This window comes from Neopelma chrysocephalum, unplaced genomic scaffold, assembly GCF_003984885.1.
Source record: "Neopelma chrysocephalum unplaced genomic scaffold, ASM398488v2 Primary Assembly neopelma1_182, whole genome shotgun sequence".
NCBI classification, from domain to species: domain Eukaryota; kingdom Metazoa; phylum Chordata; class Aves; order Passeriformes; family Pipridae; genus Neopelma; species Neopelma chrysocephalum.
In genome coordinates this window covers 209,774-234,480 of record NW_020897844.1, presented here as the reverse complement: position 1 = coordinate 234,480, position 24,707 = coordinate 209,774, and the positions used below count along the sequence as shown (strand labels likewise).

The 24,707-nt window shown below is 44.4% G+C and overlaps 3 protein-coding genes across 5 annotated transcripts in view; 2 read left to right on the top strand and 1 right to left on the bottom strand.

The window, feature by feature from the left end:
• FTSJ3 (FtsJ RNA methyltransferase homolog 3) overlaps nt 1-3,540 on the top strand; it is a 6,855-nt gene extending 3,315 nt beyond the window's left edge. The window contains exons 12-21 of the mRNA XM_027702264.1: nt 212-347; nt 433-638; nt 756-879; nt 973-1,066; nt 1,372-1,522; nt 1,622-1,698; nt 1,778-1,880; nt 1,976-2,159; nt 2,248-2,342; nt 2,603-3,540. Of these exons, the coding sequence (XP_027558065.1) occupies nt 212-347; nt 433-638; nt 756-879; nt 973-1,066; nt 1,372-1,522; nt 1,622-1,698; nt 1,778-1,880; nt 1,976-2,159; nt 2,248-2,342; nt 2,603-2,792 (1,360 nt within the window). The 3' untranslated portion in view covers nt 2,793-3,540. The remainder of the gene's footprint in view (nt 1-211; nt 348-432; nt 639-755; nt 880-972; nt 1,067-1,371; nt 1,523-1,621; nt 1,699-1,777; nt 1,881-1,975; nt 2,160-2,247; nt 2,343-2,602) is intronic.
• LOC113976762 (G protein-activated inward rectifier potassium channel 1-like) overlaps nt 1-13,672 on the bottom strand; it is a 14,918-nt gene extending 1,246 nt beyond the window's left edge. Inside the window, exons 1-3 of one of the 3 annotated variants that reach the window (XR_003537162.1) lie at nt 12,538-13,672; nt 7,130-7,346; nt 5,009-5,638 (exon numbers count right to left, since the gene is read on the bottom strand). Coding sequence is in view for 1 of the 3 variants with exons in the window: in XM_027702265.1 (XP_027558066.1) it covers nt 5,070-5,638; nt 7,130-7,346; nt 12,538-13,659 (1,908 nt within the window). In the remaining 2 variants the exon portion in view is untranslated. Of the gene's footprint in view, nt 1-4,737; nt 5,639-7,129; nt 7,347-9,071; nt 9,153-12,537 lie in introns of those variants that run through there. The other 2 variants (XM_027702265.1, XR_003537163.1) reach the window with 2 other exon arrangements.
• MPP3 (membrane palmitoylated protein 3) overlaps nt 13,645-24,707 on the top strand; it is a 17,155-nt gene continuing 6,092 nt past the window's right edge. The window contains exons 1-12 of the mRNA XM_027702272.1: nt 13,645-13,756; nt 15,881-15,991; nt 16,366-16,484; nt 16,988-17,065; nt 17,199-17,279; nt 17,827-17,964; nt 18,892-18,973; nt 19,758-19,843; nt 21,255-21,329; nt 22,354-22,550; nt 23,448-23,512; nt 24,215-24,235. Coding sequence (XP_027558073.1) covers nt 15,967-15,991; nt 16,366-16,484; nt 16,988-17,065; nt 17,199-17,279; nt 17,827-17,964; nt 18,892-18,973; nt 19,758-19,843; nt 21,255-21,329; nt 22,354-22,550; nt 23,448-23,512; nt 24,215-24,235 — 967 coding nt within the window. The 5' untranslated portion in view covers nt 13,645-13,756; nt 15,881-15,966. The remainder of the gene's footprint in view (nt 13,757-15,880; nt 15,992-16,365; nt 16,485-16,987; nt 17,066-17,198; nt 17,280-17,826; nt 17,965-18,891; nt 18,974-19,757; nt 19,844-21,254; nt 21,330-22,353; nt 22,551-23,447; nt 23,513-24,214; nt 24,236-24,707) is intronic.

Genomic DNA, 24,707 nt, shown 5'->3' with positions numbered 1-24,707 from the left:
CTCTCACAGTGGGTGGTTTGTGGGTCTGGGGACCTTGGGCTCCTCTGCTCCTCCAAGCAGATGAAGAAGCTGGGGCCCCCCTTTGTCCCAGGGTTGGGGAACCTCCACAGGGGGTGCCAGTGCTGCCGAGGGACATGTGGCACCACTGTGGCAGTGGATGAGCCTCCGGGGTGTGTGTGGCAGTGTGGCCTCATTCCTTCCCCTCTCTCAGAAAGAAGAAGAAGATCCTGAAGGAGCAGCGGAAGCAGCGTGAGCGTGTGGAGCTGAAGATGGACCTGCCTGGCGTGTCCATCGCTGACGATGGTGACACCAGCATGTTCTCCCTGCGGAGCATCCACAGGACCCCGGTGTGTGGTGGGGGAGGCCGAGCTCCCCAGGGCCATCAGGGCTGGGACAGTGCCTGACTTGTGCCTCGTCTGACTTGTGTTGCAGCTGCTGGAGGAGTTGTCCCGGGGGGACATGGCCTCAGCAGACACCCTCCTGGAGATGGGCCCTGGGGACGATGACATTTATGTCTCAGATCATGAAGAAGAGGATGATGTGTCCCTGGCCAGTGACCTGGACCCAGAGGAGCTGCTGGAGATCGAGGCCCGTCAGCGCAAGCTGGAGCGGGAGAGGCGGGAGCAGGGTGGGAAGAGGTGAGAGTGGGAAAAGCCTCCCTGGAGCAGGAGCTGCCGTTGGAGCAGCTCCAGGATCCAGCAGTGGGCACACCCTGTCCTGGCTGGGGGCACTGATCCTGCTGCTCCTTGTCACAGGGCGAAGTTTAAGCAGAAGGAAGAAGAAGAGGAAGAAGGGGAGGAAGAGGAGAATCCACTGCTGGTGCCCCTGGAGGAGAAGTCAGTGCTGGAGGAGCGACAGACCAGCCTGTGGTTCGGGAAGGTGAGTCCCACGGGGACAGAAATGGTGGGGCAGCCTCAGCCCCAGCAGCTCCCCAGGGCTGCCCTGTGTCTGACCCACTGCTCCTCATCTCAGGACGCCTTTGCCGGCATCGAGGATGATGCAGATGAGGACCTGGAGCTGGGGCAGGCCCAGATGTTGGCTGAGAGACAGCGCGACTCCCACAGAGGTGAATCACTGGGGGGGCACAGAGGGACAGTCCCACAGCCCAGTCTGGGGCTCTGGATCCAACCACGATGGGGATGCTGCCCTGAGCAGTTTCATGGAATGGTTTGGGTTGGAAGAACCTTAAAGGTCATCCAGTTCCAACCCCTGCCATGGGCAAGGACACCTTCCACGAGGCCAGAGGCTGTTTCCAGCCTGTGTTGTTAAGGACCTGTCATTAGTGCAGTGTCAATGAGCAGGATCTCTAGAGGAATGGTCTGCAGTGGGATCTCCCTTGGCCCTTTCTCACCCAGTGGTTCCCATTCCCAGACAAAGCAACAAAGAAAGGGCAGAAGAAGAAGCAGGTGCTCCAGGAGGAGGCTCCAGCTGAGCCCTCACCAGCCACAGACACAGCACCTGGCACTGGTGAAGCACAGGATGAGCAGAGCAGTGACGACGACAGCAGCAGCGACGAGGAGAGGTGAGGGCTGGGAGGTGGGCCAGGATGTTCTCCCCTGCTCCAGAGTCCTGGTGAGCTGGGAGATGAGCACCCCAGCTCTGACCACGCTCCTCTCCACAGGCCACCAACAGCAGTGAGGGGGAAGCGGGGCCGTGTGGAGCCGTGTGGCTTTGAGGTGGTGCCCATTGAGAATCCAGGTGAGGGGGAGGCCGTGTGAGTCTCTCTTTAGGGACAGGAGGCAGGGCCAGGCCAAGCTTTAACGTGTCCCTCCTGCAGTGAAAAGAGCCCGTGTCCTGGACGCAGAGGGGCTGGCCCTGGGCTCCGTCATCGCCACCTCCAGAAAGGCCCGGCGGGACCTCATCGACGACTCCTTCAACAGGTACCGGAGCTGTGGGGGCTGCGGGGGTCGTTCTCCAGCAGGACGGGGTAGGTGAACTGAGGTGGGGACCCCTTGTCACCTGAGTGCCCCCCCAGGTACTCCTACAACGAGGAGGAGGGGGAGCTGCCCGAGTGGTTCACAGAGGAGGAGAAGCAGCACCGGCGCAAGCAGGTGCCCGTGGACCGGCAGACGGTGGAGGCCTATCGGCAGCGCTGGCGCGAGATCAACGCCCGCCCCATCAAGAAGGTGGCGGAGGCCAAGGCCCGCAAGAAGCGGCGGGTGAGTGGGGCTGTGGGGCCAAATCCCTCTCCCGGGTGCTCCCTCCCTCCTCCGACCGCCCTGTCCCTCACCCTCGCTGTCCCCACAGATGCTGAAGAAGATGGAGCAGATGAAGAAGAAGGCGGAGGCCGTGGTGGACACGGTGGACATCTCGGAGCGGGAGAAGGTGGCCCAGCTGCGGCGGTGAGTGGCCAAGCTGAGATCCAGCTCCTTCCCGTGGTGCTGGGCCAGTTGGTGATGCCGTGTCCCTGCAGCCATGGCGTGGGGACAGCTCTGTGTGTCACCCAGCCAGGCTGCATCCAGAACAAAGAGGGGCAGCCCAGCCTGGGCACAGAGCTCAGAGGACGGGTGGGGCCTAATACTGGTTTTAGGGCCAAAACCCAAACTGCTGGAGCTGAGTTGGGCACTGGGACTTGCTTTGAATTTTCACCCTTGTCCCACAGCATCTACAAGAAGGCCGGGCTGGCCAAGGAGAAGCGACAGGTCACCTACCTGGTGGCTAAGAAGGGCGTAGGACCCCGTGTGCGCCGCCCCCCCGGCGTCAAGGGCCAGTTCAAGGTCGTCGACAGCCGCCTCAAGAAGGACGTGAGGGCTCAGAAACGCAAAGAACAGAAGAAAAAGCGCCACAAGTGATGTGGGACCAGCTCCATCCCCGGTGAGGGACTCTGCTCAGGGCTGGCTCCTGTCCTCCACTGCTGTCCCCTGCCCTGGGGACAGGGCTGGCACTTGGTCACACACTGCTCTTAGTCTCTTAGCCCGTGCCTTGATGTGACAGTGCCTCCTGCCCTCCCCTGGGGCAGGGAGGGTTTATTTGGCCACATCTCCAGTCTCGCCTGCTAGCTCTGCTGAGATTCACCCTGTGGAGATCACGGGAGCATCCACACCAGCCCTGGCTGTCCCCAGACAGGTTGTGGCTCTGGGGGACATCCCTGGGCCGTATTTGTCACCAAGGGGGCAGGACAGTGGGTGCAGGGAGTGGGTGGGGGAAGGAGCAGGGACCGGTGAGTGACAGCGGTGTGGGCAGGGCCGTTTTCTACAAACACATCCCCATGTATTTTCAAGCATTTATAACCTCCCTTTTTTGGAAGGACCACTCATGACCCCCCTGATCCCCCACTCACCTGCTCCTTCACCCCATCATCGCTCTCCCCAGTGACACTGGGGTGCTCCTAATGACATCATCACCCCCCAGATTTCCCCACCCCCTGTTTTTACTCACCCCCAAAGGTGGCACAAAATGAGTGACAACTGCCCTGGTCAGCAGCTCGTTGCTCTAATGCATATGGACATTCCTCCCCTCAAAGCACAGGGAGGTGTGCCCAAGGATGGGGCAACTTTGTTGTCAACATGCACGATGGAGTAAAGACTGCTTGAGACCCAAGGTGGATGTAATTTTATTTCATACTAACTCTGGCTGTTCTGATGAGTAGGGAGATTCATCATCATTCAAGACATCACGTTGGCATCTAAATAGTCCATACAAATACAGTTAATAAATGAAAATACAGATTTCAGCACATATATAATGTTGAAATTCACGTTGAAAACAAACGACAACGAGCAAATCTGACCCCTGCATAAAAATACCATTTTCCAGTTTCACACTGTAGACAGATCAAAGCAAGAAAGAGCAAGTTATGCAAGCAAAGTCATTCCTAGCTTGGATATATCACTTTGCCATCAAGGAATGCCTTGCCAATCAAAGTGGCCACTGCCACCCCTTTTAAGTTTGATTGAATTCTGTCCATGTAACAGGAGTAGAATTTGATCCTTCTGTTGGAGAGGGCTGTGCTAGTGCTTTGGTGATAAACACCCTATATGCTGAGCTACTGAACACTGCAGTTTACAAAACAGCAAGTTTGGATCATGCTTACTCACTACCAACCAGGAAAAAAACCAACTTTTTTCACAGGCTGAGGTGGACTGAGCTGAATAATAATAAATGTCAAATCTACAAAATTATTGAGAATCATACACAAATGGAGAAGGCAAATGTAACAAACATTATCAACATGACACTACCATTCATTAGTAAAACTCTGAGAATGTGTAATGACTGAGCATTATGGAGCATTTTGGTTTTATTTGATTACAATGTCTTCAAACTAAAATTTCATTTAGTTGCAGTATGAGACACACCATTAAGTTGAGCTACTGACCTCAAGTTCCCTTCACAGTGAGTGGAGATATGGTTGTTAAAATTCAATATGTGATCCACCTAATCAAATGCTGAGGTCTAGTTCTGAACACATTTATGAGAGTTCATGTGAGTCAAATGACCCAAATGGTTATTGCAAACTGCTTCCTTTACCTTTACCTGAATGGCACTGAATGAGACACTGGGAGCACAGAAGGAGATCACTGTGATGAGGGATGCAGTCTCCAGGTGTCACAGGAAGGCCACTTTCCAATGGGGTCACTCAGAGAGAACTGGACTGTGACCAAGCAGCATCACAGATTTTTCCTGTGTTCTGTTGTTTCATACTTCAGCAACAGTCCAAGATCTGAGCTGCACAAAACCACGTTTCAGCTGGAGTTACACCCTCTGTGGCTTGATCTCTGAGCATTCCACTCTGTGACTTAAGGATCTGGTCCTTGCTTCATGAAAAAGCATCTGCATACATGGAAGACAATGTAGATTTGCAATGAGCATGCTGATAAACATCACTAGGGCAGGGATCTCTTTGGCACAACAGTTTAATCTTACTGCCCCTCAAAGTCCTGTTATGCTACCTAAACTGGATCTGTACAGAACAGTTATGCAAAAAGGATCATTCTTCCTGAAAGTGGCAAAACCAAATTATGACTTTACTGTAAAACAACTCTTTCAGGTCAGCAGTCTCAAACACAGTTTATCAGCAGCAACTCCTGTTTCTTCAGCTCTTAAGAGAGGCGATCAGAGTTCATTTTTCAAAGTTTGGCAGGTAAATTATCTTCCAGTTTCACCTCCAGAGCACCCGTACTTGGAGAGATCCTGTGTAACTCGAGATCACTGGCAGACTGAGTCAAAGCACTTATTTTTGAGGCTTTCAGCTGCATCCTGTCATCACCATCTTCACCCTCAGAGCTGGGACTTATTTCTTGAATTTTCAAGAGATCTCCGGTACTGAAAGTCTTCTCTGTGTTACTGGAACTCATTCTCAGGGCTCTTTGTGGAAGGCTTTCCTTTCCTGAGCTAATCTTCTGAAGTTTAAAAGGGAGCTTGTCCTTCTCTCCTGCAATATCAACACAGTCAAGTGGACAAACCTGTTCTCCTCTGGTTTTGTTATTATCGACGGGACTATTGAAAGGAGAGGACAGGGACAGCTTTTCCTCTTGCTCTTTAACACTGTAAGGAGGAGTGGGGACTTCAAATGTAGCATGAAACTGAGAATAATCGACACGGAAAAAACCATTTTCCAGAGACATTACAGGGAGGAACCTGTGACCCCAAAGGACTTCATCTTCTGTATACGAGGTCCTAGCTTGACATGTCATTCCTGTGGGAACAGAAACAAAAGCATGGCATTCTAATGTGAGCAGGCAGACTGGCATCTACAACAAAAAATAAAGGGTAAGGCTAAAAATCAATTGTAGCCTGCAAGCTAATAATTTTATGGATTATAAAATGGGGTAATTTTTCCCAGACAATCTTCTGACATCAATGGAGTGCCTCTAGTTCACTGATTTTTATGCAAATATTGCAGACTTGAGACCAAGCAAAAGCAAACTGTAAAATAAAAACAGTATTAGCTTGACAGCAACGACAATCTTACAGCTTGTATCATAAAATCTCAGAATGGGCAGGGACACCTTCAACTAGACCAGGTTGCTCAGAGCCCCATCCAACCTGGCCTTGAACACATGCAGGGATGGGGCAGCCACAGCTTCTCTGGGCAACCTGTGCCACCCTCAAAGTAAAGACTTTTTCCCTAATATCTAAAGACTTTTTCCCTAATATCTAATCTAAACCTACTCTCTTTCAATTTTAACCCATTCTCCCTTGTCCTTTAAATGCTCTTGCCCCATCTTTCCTGTAAATTCTCTTCAGGTACTGGAAGACCACAATTAGGTCATCCCAGAGCTTCTCTTTTCCAGGCTGAACAATCCTAATTCTCTTAATCTTGAGAGAGTTTGTAACATTGTTCCTTGGAAGTCACCTTGCTATTGCTTGGCAGAGGCTTACAGAGTTCTCTGGCAAGGATCAGGTGTGGGGGGAGCTAAAGCTCAATGAAAAATGTAACATTCCATTCCTTCCATAGGCTAGGCTACTTTTTCTCCAAATAATATGTCAAGACAAAAGCTGTGCAGAGACACTGAAGCTGTTTCCCATGCAACTGTAAATGCAGAAAGGATGAAAATGCACTTTGATTAACCAAAGCTTCACAAATCCTCAGAAGGCGGCAGAGGAAGATCAGAATACTGATGATTTGGACTTTAACAACGTGCATGGATCCTTGATGCAGAGCTTCTTATATAACTTAGAACACATTTTCACAGCATTCATAAAACAATTAAGTTTTCAAAAGACAAGGCCACAAAGTCAGCTGTCATCTGGACAACACCATACCCAGATGGAAAACAAAAAAAGCCCTGCTCATATTTGTTGATAACCATATGTGCCCACAATCTTTGTGACTGACAAGGTCTGTATTTGTGCTGTAAAACTGGACTTCTTATTCTGCATTTAATTTAATGTAAGCTAAATTAAAATTAGATTGAAAGAGATTTTGCAGCACTGGCAACTTTTAAAGTTCAACATTCTCTCAGAGTGGTGGCCCTTAAAACGGGAGCCTGTGTTTCTTCCTGGATGTTCTGGCCACTTTGGGATTCGGGAATGCAGAGGTCTCCTATTCACTGGTACAGGCCACTGAAGCTCTGCAGCATATGGCAGGATATTCTGAAGCATCCAGGACTAACAGCTGCCTTGCTAAAAATATCAGGACCAGAAAGAAAGGCTAAAAATTAGAGAATATTATTCTAAATCTTACCCGTAGTCTCAACGATTCCTTCGAGGATGACAACTATTTCAAACTGCTCGCTTCTTAGGGATCTTTGTGAGAGACAAAAAAAGGGGCTCTCTGAGGTAATTTCATGACAGATGGTTAAAGGGGAAACTAAAAACAGCTGGTCGGCTCCAGTTCCAAATCCAACATCCAGCTCACACTGGTCTAGCGGCAGAAACTCTCCCTCCGGTGTCTGTCTGGACTAAAGATAAAAAGATGATTTAGTAATCACCACATGAGGCAAAACGTGAAATCAATGCAATAAAGTTTAAACCTGCCTCTTCCATGACATTATCATCTACATATATTAGCTCTGGGGTCTTCATAATGGAATATAAGTCATGCTAAATACTACGAGGCTGCTATGTAAGACCAATTTTGACTTTTCTTATTGTGCCCTAGAATTCATCACCACCTACAAACTTTGAGTTATATATATATGTATATACTTCAACAATAATCTGCCTTGCAACGGATGTTCAACAGGAATATCCTGCTGCAAAAGTTCCTGTCATCAAGAGGAAAATCTGCAAGCTGAGCACATTTTAATCTCTTGCTTGAATTCATGTTTTATTATTTTTGTATGTTACTAACTTTTGTTTGGCAGACAGAATGATGTATTAACTCAAAGGTAAACATCATAGCAATGGTACAGTATGTCTGGTAAGTGATGTTTCCACAAAACCATCTGAATTGATGCTGATGCTGCTATCATCCCTTGCTAATTTGAATGTACCACCTACTCTAAGTTGACCTTAATAATGAATTTATAATATTATTAAGTGCCTAATTTTTCTTCCCATCATTTCATGGGTCCAATGAAAATACTGATATGATAGCTTCTCTCCACTCAAATTTTCCTGGTGTTCAAAGTATAACTAAAAATTCCATCAGTTGGCCAGGCAGCTCCTCAGCTCAGTCTCTGAAGGTCTCTGGTGGAAATTGCCCATTAAAATTAGAAGCTTTGCACAGCCAATACAAAACCTCTTTAAAATCCTTTCTGCTTATTATTTGATTCAAAAGCACTTAACACTTTAAGAAGACGAGTACTGATTATAAATGGTAGACTATTCTGTATTTACTAAATAATTTTAATTGTGTTGCATTCATATTGACAAATTTATTGGTATCACTGCTTGGAAACACTGTTTCTTGAGAGCAAGTCAAAGGTAGCAGTTCTGCCATCAACTTAGATCCCATTAGTATTGTTTTACTAGTCTTTAAAAACACTCCCTAAGCAACTAGTGTATCTTCATATTGTCCTTCCACTTCATATGTATTTTAAAAATGCTGATGTTATAACTGCCTGGTATTTACTGATGATTACATAACCAGTTAGGAAGCTGCCAGAACATTAAATACAACGCACGATTTCATTTATGTGCTACGTGTTTGTTCTTCTGCTAAGGAAAAAATAATTTCCTATCTAAATAACCAAGTTCTCCCTTACACAAGAGGACAAGAGCCAGTTTCTGATGAAGACAGAGAAAATATCAGCTGGTTTCTCATAAAAGCATTCTCACAAATTAGTTGTGATTTGAAACATAAAGGACAATGCTATGAAATAAAAACGATCAAAGCCACCACCACATACCGGTCGTGACGGTCTCTGTTATGGGCAAAGGTGTAATCAAACTATTGCAAAAACGTCTTTTCTCTTTTCCTGAGACAATCTGCACAACCAAGCTGCAGAACTACGCCCCTGCTTTGTTGCCTGGCTACTGCTCCTTCCGTGGGTGCACAAATTCGTTGGCTGTGTGTGATCTTTGCTCCACGGTAACAAGGCTCAACATGAGCTGCAAGAACCAACATCTAAACCTCAGACTGTCCCAAAGTTTTATCAAATACAGCTACCTAGACAAAAATGTGCATCTTTGCACAAAAATTGCTGCCTGACTGACTTAAGAACTTTGTTTGATCTACAAACCATTTTTCTTTGTGGAAGAGTCTTCGATCAAATCCATTCAAAAGCAAACAAATCCAGCAAGGATGATTAGAGGTAACAGATCTGGGAGAAAGCAAAAGGTTGTGTTTGAGGTATTCAGTATCTTACACACAGGATTGATTTATGCAGGCCAGGGAGAATTTTTAAAAGAAACTTTGTTAAATAAAAAAGAAATTAACCTGAATGAAGATAGCTTAATAGCCCCAATATGTCAGGCTCCCAGCCAGTGACCTTTGCTGCACATATATAGCTTTACTCAAAGGATCACAAAACAAGGCAGAGGACTATAAACTGTCAGCAAAAAGTCTGGAAGGAACACTTGTGATTCTTTATTTTGACTCATATAACACAAAGCCAAGCAAATTTCTCAGATCAATACATGCTTGAACAAGGGCACAATCACTCAGAAATGCCCCAGCTTGCATTCTAAATGTAAAGAGGTAAAGAATCTAAAGGTTTAGATGAATTTCTCCAAAGGTTAAGTGCTTCATACCTAAAAAAAAAAAAAAAAACAAAACTCTTGTGTCTTTAGCTTTCTGCCACTGTATCTTTGTTTTGTTTTTTATTACCAGGCACATTTCCACTGCATCATCACTTTGTTTTAGTGAACAAACACCTTATGTCCTTCAAATCTTCACTCCTATCCTGTATTCATTCTTATTGCTTTTCTAAACCCTGTTGTTTATGCACATTCTCCTTTAACTGGACATGATGCAGTTTTATTCTTATTAACCCTCTGTCACGTCACTCCTTAGAGAACTCACATAATTATGTTTTGATACCCAGGTGGACTCATTAAGCATTGGAGTATAAAAAGAGTGGGATGCAAAAGATGCAGCACCATCGAGCTTAATATTGTAGTATATTGTAGAGAAACTCAGGAATCTGGAAAATGCTAAAATGGTACGTGGTCATTTGCTAAACAGTGCTACAGTATTTTCAGTACTGGTATTTGAGAGGAATCATCTCACCTGTCTGGGCTTCAGCTCCACACTCAGACTATCAGCTTGCAAGAAGTATTTTTAATACTATTGTTAGCACATGTTGAAAACAGGCTGTGATGATTTTACATTCCTCAGCTTTCTGAATCAAAACATCCTACACCACCATCTGAAACACTACACAGAGCACTCTACACTCCAACACTGTTTATCAATCACATCTGGAATCCCATCAAGAGAAGGTAAAAATAGGTAGCATAATTAAGTTTTAAAAAATCAATACTGATCACCATACTGCCTGAGGCACATGAGTAAGGTCCAGAAATCAACAGGCAGAAAAATACAGCTCACTGTGACACTGAAAAGACCAGGATCTGAAACTGCAGCGTTTTCAGCAGCTAGTTCAAGCAGCTTTTTACTGTTTCTCACCCCAGGATTTTGCTTTTTCCTGCTTCTACGGTACTAAATGTAAATTAGAAAGACTCAGGTTTCTGGAAAAGTTTTTGCTGAAACACGTACAATTAGTTTTGTAACTGTTCTCCAAACTCACCACGACCCAGCCTAAAAAGAGCCCCAGACTTTTGCACGACATCACTACACTGTGCTGCTGCACATCCCTGGACACAAAGAAAAGCCAGCACAGTGTGGTGACAGTGGTGACACCACTGTAATCTCCTGAATATCTCGGGGCACATATCACACTGTCAGTAAATGCCATTCAGACAGACTTAGGTTGGTGTTCTTCCTTTACAAAGGGTAAAGAGCTCCATTGGTCCAACCAAAATGCTACAATCACTACTAAAAAGATCTATCTCAAGGACAAAACTGTGACAAGACACTTGACCAGCCACTATTGAGTGCCAGAATGATGTGTCCAGTTCAACAGGCACTTTCACAAAACGAGGAGGATTTGCAGAAAGCCACAGGAACTAATACCACGCCTTGCAGTGAGGACTGAGGGGGCAGCCAGTGCACATTCACTTTTAATTTTTCCACTGTTCATAGCTTATGGTTGCAAAGCAGCTTTTAAGCTTTTAAGACAAGTCATGGGCATGACAATCATACAAAAAAAAAAAATCAAGAATTGCTCACTGATTGTCTAGCCCATCCTAAGCTGGCTATCCTAAGACAAATTGGTCAAGCAGATCCATCAATGTCCCTGAGTTTTCTGGAGCAATAGATTGTCAGCAGAAAGCACACCTTGTATATTCAGTGTCTTATTTCAAAAAGAATTTATAATGAGTTACCATCACTGTAAAAACAAAACTATGACACTGCTTTTATTCTATTTTGACTTGCATTTCAGCTTGAGAGGAGGCTTTCTGCTAATTTTGAATAGTTAGAGAGCAACAAAAAACATGGTTTAGCTGGCTTTCCAATTCCTACAAAAATTGCTCCAGTGTAACTCCTGACAGCTTGTTCCCATATATACCCAACATTTTTTTGAATCTTAGTAGATTCTCCATTTTAAATGGTATTCTGCACCAAGAAAAATTAACATCTCAGTCAAGTGTTCTGCCCAGAACAGAAGGAAAACAGCCCTTCACATTTACCATTGCCCCATCACCTACTGCTTCATGCTTATTTCTGCAGATTATTCAAAAGGACAGTGGATTACCAGATAGAGTATGAACATTTATAACACTCAGATAAGACATTCTGAAATTAATGTCATCATTGGGATCCCACTTCTGACAGTCCTCCCCAGGTGTGCTCCCATGACAAGACACAGCTGCTGTGAGCTGCTGTGTTGCTTCATCTCAGCAATGCTATACAGTGTTTTTCTTCCATTCAGCTCCAGCTGATTTATCTTCCAGACCTTCGTGCCTGCCAAATTCCACTCTCTCCTTATAATTTATTTGCTTTGTTATGATCTTTGAATTTCAGTTTTCTTGTGTTCTGAATTATGCTAACCGTCGTCAGTGATTATTAAACAGGTACTGGTGACAATCAAAGGGTCTTTCCACTAAAGCACCTGTACAATCCCTCTGAAATGCGAGGAGGTCACTAGCTGGAACATTGGGATAAAGCTCTGCAAGTTCAAGATCTTCCAAGGGGAAGAGGGGGTCAAGGCTGATATTTGTCCTTAACTAATTCTTTCTTTCCAGCCACCACCTGCTAAGCAGCACGCCTTAGTACCCTTCCTGCAGCTATCCTGCATCCTGACACATCCATCCTTCCTGCCAGCCTCACGATCCACCGGAATGCCCCTGGGAGGTCTCTGATGAGGCTGTTTATCCCTATGCCAGCTTGGCTCTTCCATGGCTCCTCCTGTGCCCAGCCACTGCAACTTCTTCCATAGCCCTTCACACTGCCCCTCTCACCCACGCACCGAGGGACAGGGCAGCTCTCCCTGGGGCAGGGCAGAGCCCACCAGAGCAGCAGAAGGGGCTGCACAGGGGAAGCCCCACACTATCTGCACTAGGGACACAACCTTGCACTTGGCTCATACCCTGCTCACCGCAACCCGGGTGCCCCGTGCCACCCGCTGCCGTGCCAGGCCTCACCTTGATCAGCTTGCAGCGGATCTGGGCAGACACCATGTGGCTGTTGCGGAGGTTGCCGACGCGAAACATGAGGCAGAGCCTCCCGTCCCGCTGAGAGATGACCGCGGCACGGCTGAACATGAGCGTCTCGGCTCGCTTCTTGGGCTGGGACATCTTGATGAACATGCAGCCGATGAGGAACGCGTCGACCACGGAGCCCAGCAGCGACTGGAAGAGGAAAAGCACGATGCCTTCGGGGCAGCGCTCGGTGATGTAGCGGTGCCCGTAACCGATGGTGGCCTCGGTCTCTATGAAGAAGAGGAAGGCGGAGGGGAAGTTGTACACGTTGGCCACGCACGGGCTGTAGGTGTCATCGTGCGCCTGGTGCAGGTCACCCCGCAGGTAGGCGATGCCCCACCACATCGAGGCCATGACCAGCCAGGCCACCGTGTAGGTCAGCAGGAAAATGAGCAGGTTCCAGCGCCACTTGAGGTCCACCAGCGTGGTGAAGAGGTCGGAGAGGTAGCGGCTGCTCTCGCCGCCCAGGTTCCCGTGCTGCACGTTGCAGCGCCCGTTCTTGTCCACGAAGCGCTGCCGCTCCCTGCGGGCGCTGCAGCGAGCGGGGCCCACGGCCTGGTACTCGTCCCCGAACTTCCTGCGCACGGCCGACATGCTGCGGGCCGCCGGGGAGCTCCGCGGGCGCGGCGAGAACGCGGCGGGGCGGGAGGGGCGGGAGGGGCGGCCGGACCCCGCCGCCTGCGAGCAGCAGCCGCCGCCGAGCGCGGCGCCGCTCCCCGGGGCACGGGGAGCACCCGGATGCCGGCGGAGCGCGGGTCGGGAGCCGCCAGCGCTGCCCGCTCGCCGGCAGCACCGGGGGAAGATGCGGAGCAGCCGCGGCCTGACGGGGCACACGCTGGCGGGGTGAGCCGGGCCGGGCCGGGGCGCGCCGAGCACCGGGGAGGGCACAACGGCGAGGGCGGCCGGCCGAGCCCCGTGAGCTCCGGCGGTCAGGGCGGCGGGGCCCAGAGGAAGATGCGGCGGGCAACACGCACCTCCGACCGCAGCCCGGCCGCCCTCCCGGCCGCGGGCAGGTTGGGGGCGGGAGGGAGGGAGGCGGTGCGTAGAACGGCTCCGAGGGCGCATGAGCGAGGTGCGCACCGGGATACGGGGACGCGAGTGTCGGGAGCCGCTCCGAGGCCTCCGGAGCAGCCTCCAGCCCCGCACAGGCCCGCACCCGCAGGTAAGGGCGGCCCGGCGGCAGCGCTGCTCCCGGGGCTGCGGTGGCAGCGCGGGCATAGGCGGCCCCTTTGTTCAGCCGGGCGGGACCGGGCCGGGCTCCCGGCGGGTGCGGGCCCCGGTGTGACTGGAGCCCGCGGCACCGCTGGGTTCGCCCGGCGGGCTCGGGCCGAGCCCGGTGACTCGGGGCCGTGCCTGGCGGGGGCCCCAGGCAGGTGCGGCCGGGGGGTGCTCGCCAAGCGCGGCCTCACGGCTGGGAAGCGGGTCGGGAAGGGAACGTGTGGCTGCTGATGTGCGGGAAGTCCGGTCCGGGACGTAACTTCGCCCCGCGCTCGGTTGAGCCGTGAAGGGGGTCCGGCCGCACAAGCCCGGCCGCCGCGCAGTCAGCGGTGCCCGGGCTCGGTGGAGCTCGTACAGCGCTCTCCGGGGCGGGACAGCCATGCCCAGGGTGCCGGTCCGGCCTCGCCGCGCTCTCCCCGCGGGTGTCCCCGCCGGGCCCCCGGAGCGCCCATCACGGGCTGTGCCCCCGAGGTGCGGCCGCGGAGGAAGAGCCCGGCCCCGCGGTGCCCAGCAGGGAACGCTGTGCCGTTCTCTCCCTGCCTCGGTCAGCCGTGGGAGTAGTCGCTCTTTTAGTGCTATAGTAGATGCAGTACCCAGCGAAAGGCTTGTCTCACTCGAATTCGGATGCGAGGAGAACTCCTGTGTAATGGCCATCGGTACTCGGGCCCTGTTCCCTACAGGTGTGTTGTCTGACCTTATCGCCAGGGTGATCTTCTCCCGGAAAGATGTTAAACTGCTTTCTGAAATGGGATCTACTGCTTTGGATGATGTTAATCTGGATTATAGAAGCTTTATGTTGTATTAAGCTGTGAACCACAATAGGTTTATTTTCCAAGGTAATGGGGATATGCCAAATCACATTATGCTTCTGTTTAATCCCCCACTTTGACCCCATGTAGAGCGTCAGAGTGAGATTTCAACACTCAGTTCATTTACTTGAAAAACTCACTTAGGTTTTGATACCCAGGTGGACTGATTAATTATAGTGATAGAAAATACGGGGTGCAAAACAGAGGTGACTGTTGAGCTTAACATTTCATTATGTTGTAGAGTAACTCGGGAATCTAGAAAATTCTGACTAGGAATGTGCTAATTTGCCATGCAATACTATGGTGTTTTCAGGAAGCTATTTAAAAAAATGTTGAATTGTAAAACCATCAAACTTGCAATCAAAATATCAGAGATTTGTCTGCAAATAGAAACACAAGGAGCATCCTTTATTGCATTTATCAAAGAGTTGGAGTATCACACATTCCTTTGTAATGCTTTATGTGTGCTGCTATGGCAGGTTTTTTAATGCAAATATCTGTCTGATGAATTTTTGTAAGCATGAAAAAGCTTTTAAGTGCCTTGGAATACAGTGTTTTGTCTTGGACTGGTAATTATAAGCGTAAATTCAATTTTGCCTTTTTTAAAAACAATTGCTCTGGAGTCATTTGCTCTCAGTGACAAGAGAAATCTGCACTAGAAGCATCTAAAGCAATTTCTGAGCAATGGAGAAGTAGCCTTACTTGTTGAAACATTCTTAGTAGCTGTGACCAAGGTTGATAGAGTGACAGTCTTATTATTAGCTTTAATGGAACTGTAGTATGGTGTTCATCAGAATTCCAGGGGGATGTACATTCCTTTGAGATGTGCTTTTAGGAAGCCACGGATCATCTTGTCCTGTGGCATCTTCCTGAGTGCTCTCTATTTCTGCATCTGATGTTTATCAATGCTTTTAAACATCCATTCTCTTCTGTCTTTTCAGACAGTTACTTAGACCAGTGGAAACTACCTCTCTAGAGAGATGCTCAGCCTTGTCTGAGATACAATATGGTTATTATATAAGCTACCTCTCTAGAGAGATGCTCTCTTGAGCATCAGCCTTGTCTGAGATACAATATGGTTATTATATAACCTGGTATTTTTCATTGTTTTACTTGTACAGAAGAATAAGTGCAGAACTCTGCTTGATTTAGGTTAAACTGAGCACCTGAGGGAAAGATGTACTAGGAATTCACTATTTTTACATGTTTGCCATTTTTCTCACATGCTTGAGCTTAGATGCTGTGTTTGCTCATTTCAGGACTGCCTCTGAATCACAGTCCAGAAAGAAGAAACACTCGTGTGGATTTAAGCTGAACATTTGTCTCTGAGATTAAGAACAAAGCCATGCCAGTGCTTTCTGAAGACTCAGGTAAATAATCTGCATGTTTCATGTGACTGAAATCTTAGTGTATGTGTTTCACACAGGAAATTAGTTCAAATTGGCAAGTTGTTCTAGACCACAGAGTAATTAACATGAAGGGGAAACTTAAAAGGTAATGTTTTTTAAAAAATATATATTGCTTTGGTGGGTTTAGCCTTATTATGATAATTGTTATATCTTAAGCTGTGTTTGCCACTTATGAAGGGAGCATTGCAAAATGAGTGGTAGATAAACACAAGTCTCTGCAAACTTGATCACCAACATGGTACCAAGTAAGTGTAGTAGCTGTTGGGTCTGCAGTAGGAGGTCCCATGAGAAATGCTGTGTACAATGTTTTTGTTCTGTCCTGAATCTGAATTTAGGATTGCATGAAACTTTGGCCCTTTTGACATCTCAGCTAAGACCTGACTCAAATCATAAAGAGGAAATGGGATTCCTTAGGGATGTCTTCAGTGAAAGGAGTCTCAGCTACCTAATGAAGGTAAAAGTTCATTTAAGTATGTACATTTTCCTTACAGTTTACTTGTTCTCTGTATTTATCAACTTATTCTCTTGATTTATCAACCATTTACTTTGCCAAAGCTGCTTTTTTTAAAGAATTCCATACCAACCCAAAGTATGTGTGTTTAAGCACAAACATTAAGAACATTTGAGAATTAACATATTTTGTTCAGGAAAAAACATCTTTGCTCTGATTGCTAAAATGAAGATACAGTGCCCTGTAACTAAAAAGTAGTCTGAGATGGCTGCATTTTTTTTCCTTACACTGCTAAAGTCTTAACAGATTTTCTGGCTGTCTGAAACTATCACGAGTAAAAAGAAAACTAGAAGACTCCTAAACAAAAAAAGGAACCCCAAGAGAGATTATTTTCCTGACACATCTCAGAAAAATTGTATTCCTTAAATAGAAAAATATTCTAGTGTAGGTATATTTAGAAAGTTTTGAATCTTTCTGTAGAAATATCTCTGAATAATCTTTTTCAGATTCATGAAAAGCTCCGTCATTATGAAAGACAGAGTCCAACTCCTGTTTTACACAGTGCAGCAGGATTAGTTGAAGATGTAAGTCAAAATTCCTGTCTCCTACTTTTCCTGTTATTTAAGCCTGCTTTTCTAATATACCAGAGTTTTGCAATTGGATCTTCCACCTTGGTGGACTCCTTTAATTTTGGGGTTGTAAATTTTTATTTTAAAGGTAATAGAGGAGTTGCAGACTGCACCAGTGAATAACGAAGAAAAAGAGCTGCTTCAGCTGCTGTCAACACCTCATCTCAGGGTAAAAAAACACACTGGGGACTTTAACAAAATCCCTTTGCACAATTGCAATGGAACATTTTGTAGCAGAAAAGCTTTATTGAAGTGTCCCTAAGAGAAAGGAAAAACCTCTTGCAAACTGTAGTTCTGTTCCACTATGATTTCCTGCACAGATTGTGGGATGCAAAGGGAATTGAGAAGACACAGAATCAGCCTTTCCTGCATAGTGCATCAGGCTGTCTTCCTCTGTCCCCTCCTTAATATTTTCTGAGGGAGCAGAATAGAAAAGGAAATCTTTTTGCTTCTCATAGTCCACTCAGGTTTTTTTAGGCTGAGCTTTGTTGTTGCCTGGATTTATTATAAATATCAACATATACCAGTATATAGTTTACATGATGGCTAATGTAATTGTTGAATCTTTTTTGGAGGTTTTGTGGTGAGGGTAGAAAGGGGGAGATTTAAGTTTGCTGTAATATTGGAAACGTGAGAACTGGGAGCTGTAATATTGCTACAATATTACAAATATTGTAAAATAAATAAATAAAATATTTTTTATTTCCTTTATGCAGGCAATGCTTGTAGTACATGACACTGTAGCACAGAAGAACTTTGATCCAGTCCTTCCACCTCTACCTGATAACTTTGATGATGATTTTGATGAAGAATCAGTGAAAATTGTTCGGCTAGTGAAAAATAAAGAACCCTTGGTACATATTAGATAACCCACACCTAGTCATAAAACTCTGTAGTGCAAAAGTGTTCTTGTGAGTATAGAGGGGACACTCGAAGATGCTGTCAAATAACCAGCAAAAACTAGGAGTGTTCTGAAGCCAGTAAAGTAACATAGAAAGAAAACTTTGGTAAATACACCTTCACAATTTTGCATTGGGATGCAAATGGGTTTATAATACCAGTTAACACAGGGAACACTGTCTCTGAGGAAATTTTATATGTTGAAGTGATTATGCTTATTAGATGTATTAATTGTTTTCATGGTGTAGCTAACATTCAGTGACTTAATATATTCATTTACATTAAAGTTAGTGACATATGGTAAGAGTATGTTTTGATACCTGTATGTGAACATTATATTGTCAAGGTACAAATGGAAATGGATGAATTGATTTCCTAAGAAAAAACAATTGTGTTGGGGAATAAATATGCTTTTTGTATATGACAGTAGTAGAAGAGAGCAGTGACTTAATTCCTGCTAAAGCTGATTAAAGCTTTATATTGCCAGCAGAGCTTGGAGAAGGAAAAAAAAAAAAGATCTAATTACTTGGCTTTTGTTGCTTTTATATGTAAAAGTGCTGCCTGTATTGTATAAAGATTAGAAGACAAAGTTGGTTGTAACAAATCCTGTTTTGCACACTTGAGTGACTTGATGACCACAATGATGTAGGTAGTGTAAGCACTCAGCAAAGTCCACAGCAAGGAAGGTGTGTGAACCTTCCCATAATGGGTGGGCAAAAGTTGAATAAGGGTGAAAACTGTCAAGGAGAAAGAGAAAATCAATTGAAGAAATTAATTCCAGTTTAAAAGATGAAGTAGTGTACGTGTTATTTCACTGCTTGCCGTATTCTAAGCAAATTTCTTACATTTTCCTGGCTTGGGGGGGGTTTGTTTTATTTCAGGGAGCCACCATCAGAAGAGATGAGCACACAGGAGCTGTGGTTGTAGCAAGGATCATGAGAGGTGGTGCAGCTGATCGCAGTGGTATGATCAGTGGTAAATTTCTGAAGAGAAGGGGATTTTTAAATTGCATTTGTAAACTTCTGAAGTTTCCTAAGCGTGCACTTAACGTTTCTGTATTTCATCAGTAATCTATTAATCTGATTATACTTGTTTTTTTTCTGAAATGGCCACTAGGAAAAAAATGCAAACAAAGATAGAAGAAGTAGGTTTGAGCTTTAGAAGAAGGAAAAGAATGTTTTTTACTTTTAATCTTGGTTTATTCAGGTTTATGTGTTGTTTTCTGTGTGCTTTACTGAGAAATTCTTTTATGTTGGTTAACATAGTATAAGTTGGTTAACACAGACAAGTACAACCTGAACTGGATAAGCAAACCTAAAACTTGTAGAGTCTCTTCATGGCTTGTTAAAAAAAAATGAGTCTAGCATTCTTTCTAGTGTTGATCTGTCGTGTCATTCCTGCCTTTACAGTCAGCAGTGTGTTTCCTGACTTTACAAGATTTTGATCATCCTCATGTTACTATTCCAATTTCATATTCTTAATGCTGATCGAAATAGAGGCAGTGGTTTTCCAGAGCATCTTGCCACATGTTGTTTTTCTGCATGCTGGTCTCCTTTAAGACTGTGCTGCATGAAAAAAAAATGCCACATGGAATAAGGGCAGGAGACTTGGAGGCACGTTGCCAACAAAGGCAATAGTATTAAATCTATCAAGCTGGATGAGGGAGGAGAGAAGGTACATGCTAATGACTTAGGCTGGACATCAGAGGAGTGGTAGACCTATTTTAATTTATTTACCATCTTTTCAGGTCTTGTCCATGTTGGAGATGAACTAAGAGAAGTCAATGGTATTACTGTGCTTCACAAACGACCGGAAGAAATAAGTCAGATTTTGGTCTGCACTGATTTTCATTTCAAGATCTTTTCTGTTGGGTGATCTAGTAATTACAGTAGATGATAAAATTTAACCATGAGTTTAAAATATAGAGCTAAAAGATGCAATCCCTGCTTGTCTTTGCATTAAGAGTTTTTCTTCTCCCAGTGGATTAGTCTTCTCCTTTTGACTTCAGAAACTTCTGCGAGCTGGATCGGTACCAAGTAAGATACAAATATAAAGTTAACATGTTGCTCTGTCAAGAACTTCCCTTTAGTGCTTTGTTTATGACAAGCAAATTGCAAATTATAAGTACACTCCTAGAAGATAAGCAGTTTATTCATAGTACAATATGTTAGGAAGCTGAAGGTGGTCTTGGCTGTGTGTCCAGTAGAGCTGTGTCTGTTCCTCACCAGCAGATTCCTGCCAACAGCAGCAAATTCTTGCTTTGAGCTCCTCTAACCTGAATACCCACAAATCCTGGTGGAAAGTGTCGCAGCTCTTACGTTTCTTTATCTCAGACTTCCCTCCTGTAGCTTGGTTCCCCCTTGTCTTGTTGTGGAGTGGAATTAGGGACACAGTGAGAAGAATGGCAACACTAGAAGAGTGAAGTATCTGGTGTCAGTTCCTAATTTAAATGTCTGCTTTTGACTTGGAGCGGTAGGGGATGTCAAAATAATTTTGAAATAGCATGTAAAATTTTATTTATGGGGACCCTGGGATGCTGTTCATCTGTCCTGTGTATACTGATCACATCTGTCCTGTGTGATTACTTATTTTGTCTGTGCCATGTAAACTAATGCCTGCAGTATAATAGTTTCCTTTTTGTGGTTTATTTTTTGTAGAAGAGCTATAAATGTTTGTCTGTGTTTCCTTTTTAATCTGTGCAGAATAGCAGGCTTCTCTGGGACACAGTTCATCTTATCCAAAATAAGGCATCTAAAATAGATCAGATAAAGATATTCTAGATTTCTGATGCATCTAGAAGTGCTTTTTCATTTACTATAACTAATAGTTGACTTTTACTAGCAAAGATTTCTAGAATGAAAGTAGATGTTTATTTTGTTGATGTTTAGTCTGCAAAAACTTAAGTTAATCTCATACTAAAAGCCACAGAAGTATTTAACACCCTGTGAACTCTAGTCCAGAGATTAATACAGTTGCTAAAAGCAAGTGAAGGAATTTTAAGGCAGATCTTAATATGTTCTAGCCAAGTAGTTACTGTGGATGTTTCCATGGGTAAGACACTGCTGTGGAAGATTCATGGAACATCAGGATTGTCTCTGTAATAAAGTTAAAATAGTGGATTAGCTTGGCCTGTTACTGTTCTGAGAAGAAGAGACAGCTGCTAGCTCCTTAACTGGAGCTTGAATAGTCTGCACTGTATCCTTGTCCTGCTTTCAAAAGTAAAAATCATTTCTCTGTTTCTCAGGCTCAGTCTCAGGGGTCAATCACATTAAAAATAATTCCAGCCGTCAAAGAAGAAGATCGTCTAAAAGACAGCAAGGTACTGAAATCCTGAAGCACATATTTATACATATATATTTATACATTCTGGCATCTCTGTAAATGCAACGTTCCTGCTGTGTCAGTGACAAGTGTCACGGACACAGAATTGAACTACAAAGACAGTGGAGTGGTTTCTTGTATTGAATAGAATTACTTGGATGAGTTTTCTCCTCTTCATCATCTTGGCACATGTTCTTTCATAGCATTTCTAAAATCTGGTGTTTTCTTTTTTTGTTCATGTAGTTAAAACTGCTAGTTCCTGCTTGTCTTCTCTTACCATCACAGCTGCAGTCTGTCCATGATCTCTGGGCATTTTGCCACTCACTTCAGTCAAAATAGACCCATCTACTGACAGAGCTGCATCCATCATGTGACCCCCATTAGCCCACTGCAAACTTCAACACACATCTCAGAGTGCTTTATCTGAAGCACTTGATCCACTTGATCATCTCCTTGACAGGGAATCCCTGTTCAGCCTGTCCCTTACAAGATTCCTCTGTCAGCCTCTTTCTGCTTCCCTGCTCTTGGTTGCCACATTTTTTCCTTGGATCCCACAGGTCACTTTTTAAAGTGGTTCCACTGTGATGTGTTAAATAACACAAATCCAAAGGTGAATAGTAGGTTTTGATGTATTAAAGGAACATTTTAGGGACAGTCTTCATAATTGGGCAACTTGACAGTAAATCCATTTTTATTGTTTTCTCCCCTTTTTTTTTTTTTCCATTTCTCTATTGCATTTTCTACTTGATGTAGGCTGTGGTCTGTGTTTCTTGGGGCTTTGATCTTTTGAGTCTCATGTTCCACAGTGCCAATATATAATGACTGCATATGTGCTTGAAAGTTAGTTTATTTTTCTGCATGAGTGGTTAAGTCATAATACAGCTGCAGCTTGCTACGTTTCCATGTTTCTGGGTGCTTGAAGGAGAGATGAAGTGTATTTGTAGTGTCAGCACTGGGGAAAGCCTTTTAAAGGCAGTTTGAAATAGGACAAAGAAGAAATGATGTGTTACTTTCTTTTAAAGGTGTTTATGAGGGCCCTTTTCTGCTATAACCCCAAAGAAGACAGAGCCATCCCTTGCCAGGAGGCCGGGCTGCCCTTTAAGAGGCGACACGTCCTGGAAGTTGTGAGCCAAGATGATCCCACGTGGTGGCAAGCCAAACGTGTTGGAGACACCAACCTCAGAGCAGGCTTGATCCCCTCAAAGCAGTTCCAAGAAAGGTTTGTCAGCAAAGATTATAGATTTATTTTTTTTCATTGATTTTTATGCCTTTTCTTTTTTTTTTGACAGAAAATGAAGGGCAGGGTCATGCCAGGATGAATACAGATGCTTAGAGAAAAGCACTAAAAAGCTCTATTCTCTTATTATATAATAAACTTCCTAGTTTGCTTTGGATAGTTTGCCATTGACTTAAGAACAGAAGCACTTGCTAAATGAACATATGAAATGAGATGTGGAATATCAGTCTCTTAACCCTCTTGCCTTATGGAGAGACTGTATTTCACAGCCTTGTACATCCACAGTAGAAAGGAAAATGTTGATTTATTGTAACTATTTTGAATTCATGCATGTAGTAATAATAAAAAATGTACCTGATCTCTCTTCTGGCTCCTCAGGGAGTATTTAGCTTGGACTAGGATACCTTCTAGAGCTTGAAGCTTCTCTGCTTTCACAGCAAGATATGTGTATCTTCTCAAGCAAAAATACCCCTCAGTTCTTGTCTTTACAGTACAGAAGTCTGATATTTAAGCCCTATATTTAAGAAGGAATCTGATTTAAGCCAATGGTCTCACTGTGTGATTCTTACTGCAAATCACTGGATGTGTCTTCTTTGAATTGTAGGTGTTACAGAGGTGGGATGTCTAAGAATTAAAACAGGTCTGATTCTATTCTGGCCTCCACAATTTCCATGAGGTTTCTAGTAGAGAACTTGGCTCTGCTATATGAAAGCTCATAGTTTTAAAGAAAGCCCTTTAAATTGCTGAATCAGAGACATTTTAGATTTTAAAGGAAAAGCCCTGTTTTATTCTTTATTTTCAATGCTACGTGTATACCATGCTATAAATCCTCTATAATTCTGAGCTTACACATCTAAAATCCATTTATTTTCCATTCAGACGACTGACTTACAGAAGAACAATTGGCACTCTGCAGAATGCCAGAACTCTGAAGAAACCATTATGTAAGTCTCTTCTGTTCTTTCAGTAATGTTTTGATACTTAGTTCTCAGCATATTTCTGTTATTTCAATAATGATGGGTTTGAGTGTATTTTACCATTGATTAATATTTTGTATACAATTGATATGCATGGATACAAGCTGCCACTTGAGAGGATTTGGGTTTGAGCTTTATCCAGTGTTGCTAGTGCCTATTATTTTCAAAAAACATGGCTGTCCCTCCCTTCCTGCTTTCAAGAACATGAAGCCTCACATATTGTTTAGATGCTTTAAAATTCACATTTTTTCTGTAGTTCGAAATTTGAAAGCTGCAAAAGCAACCCAATGGATACTTCTTGGAATTCTTACATAAGTGCATAAAATTACTCTAAACTCGAATGAAAACAAACTGTAGCTTTCAGTAGGATAAAAATCACTGGAGCTGCCAATACAATCTGTGTTTGAGGCTTTGCATTACAGAGCTGGTCTTAAGTAGACTTTAGAGGGATTTTGGTTTACAGCTCTGAAGCCTCTGACACTGAATTATTCACACAAAAATCAGTTGACAAGGGTATGTTACTTCAATTAGTTCTTTTTTTAAATTGTTTTTTTTTGCCTGTTAAGCAATCAGACCAGAACCTCCTTCCTTTCCATTCTCTCTAATTTTGCTCAATTATTTGTCTGTCTTTTAATATCATTCCAACTCTGCCTTTCATGCTAACTACAGATGATCAGTCCTCTGACAAAGGTAGGTCCTCTCCTACATCCAAAGCGTTTTCTAAAACACTTGCTACACCCTTAAAACAAAGGGAATAGTAGATGTATTGTTCCTAGGACAGTTTCTTTATGAATTATTATTTAAACTAATTTAATTCAGATTGATGACTTAAGTAATGATAACTTCCAAATTTGCTCTGGATTCAAGAGAAAAGATTTGTGTCTTCTGATACACGTTCTGTAGGTTTCTGAGTGAGCTTGAAAGAGTTAAATACAGTCTTTGTATCTGGTATGTTTAAAAAATAAAGAAATATTGGGGTTCAACATTCTAGGGCACCTCTATCAATCCAAAGTGATTTGTCTTCATTCATTTGGACTGTTTTCTGCATTATTTTCATTATGAGCAACTGTGGTGGGCTCATGCAGTTAATATGTCACTGTGCCTTTCCAAATATCAGGGATTTTGTGTTCAACTCTGCATGCTGTAGTTTTTTTCACATTCT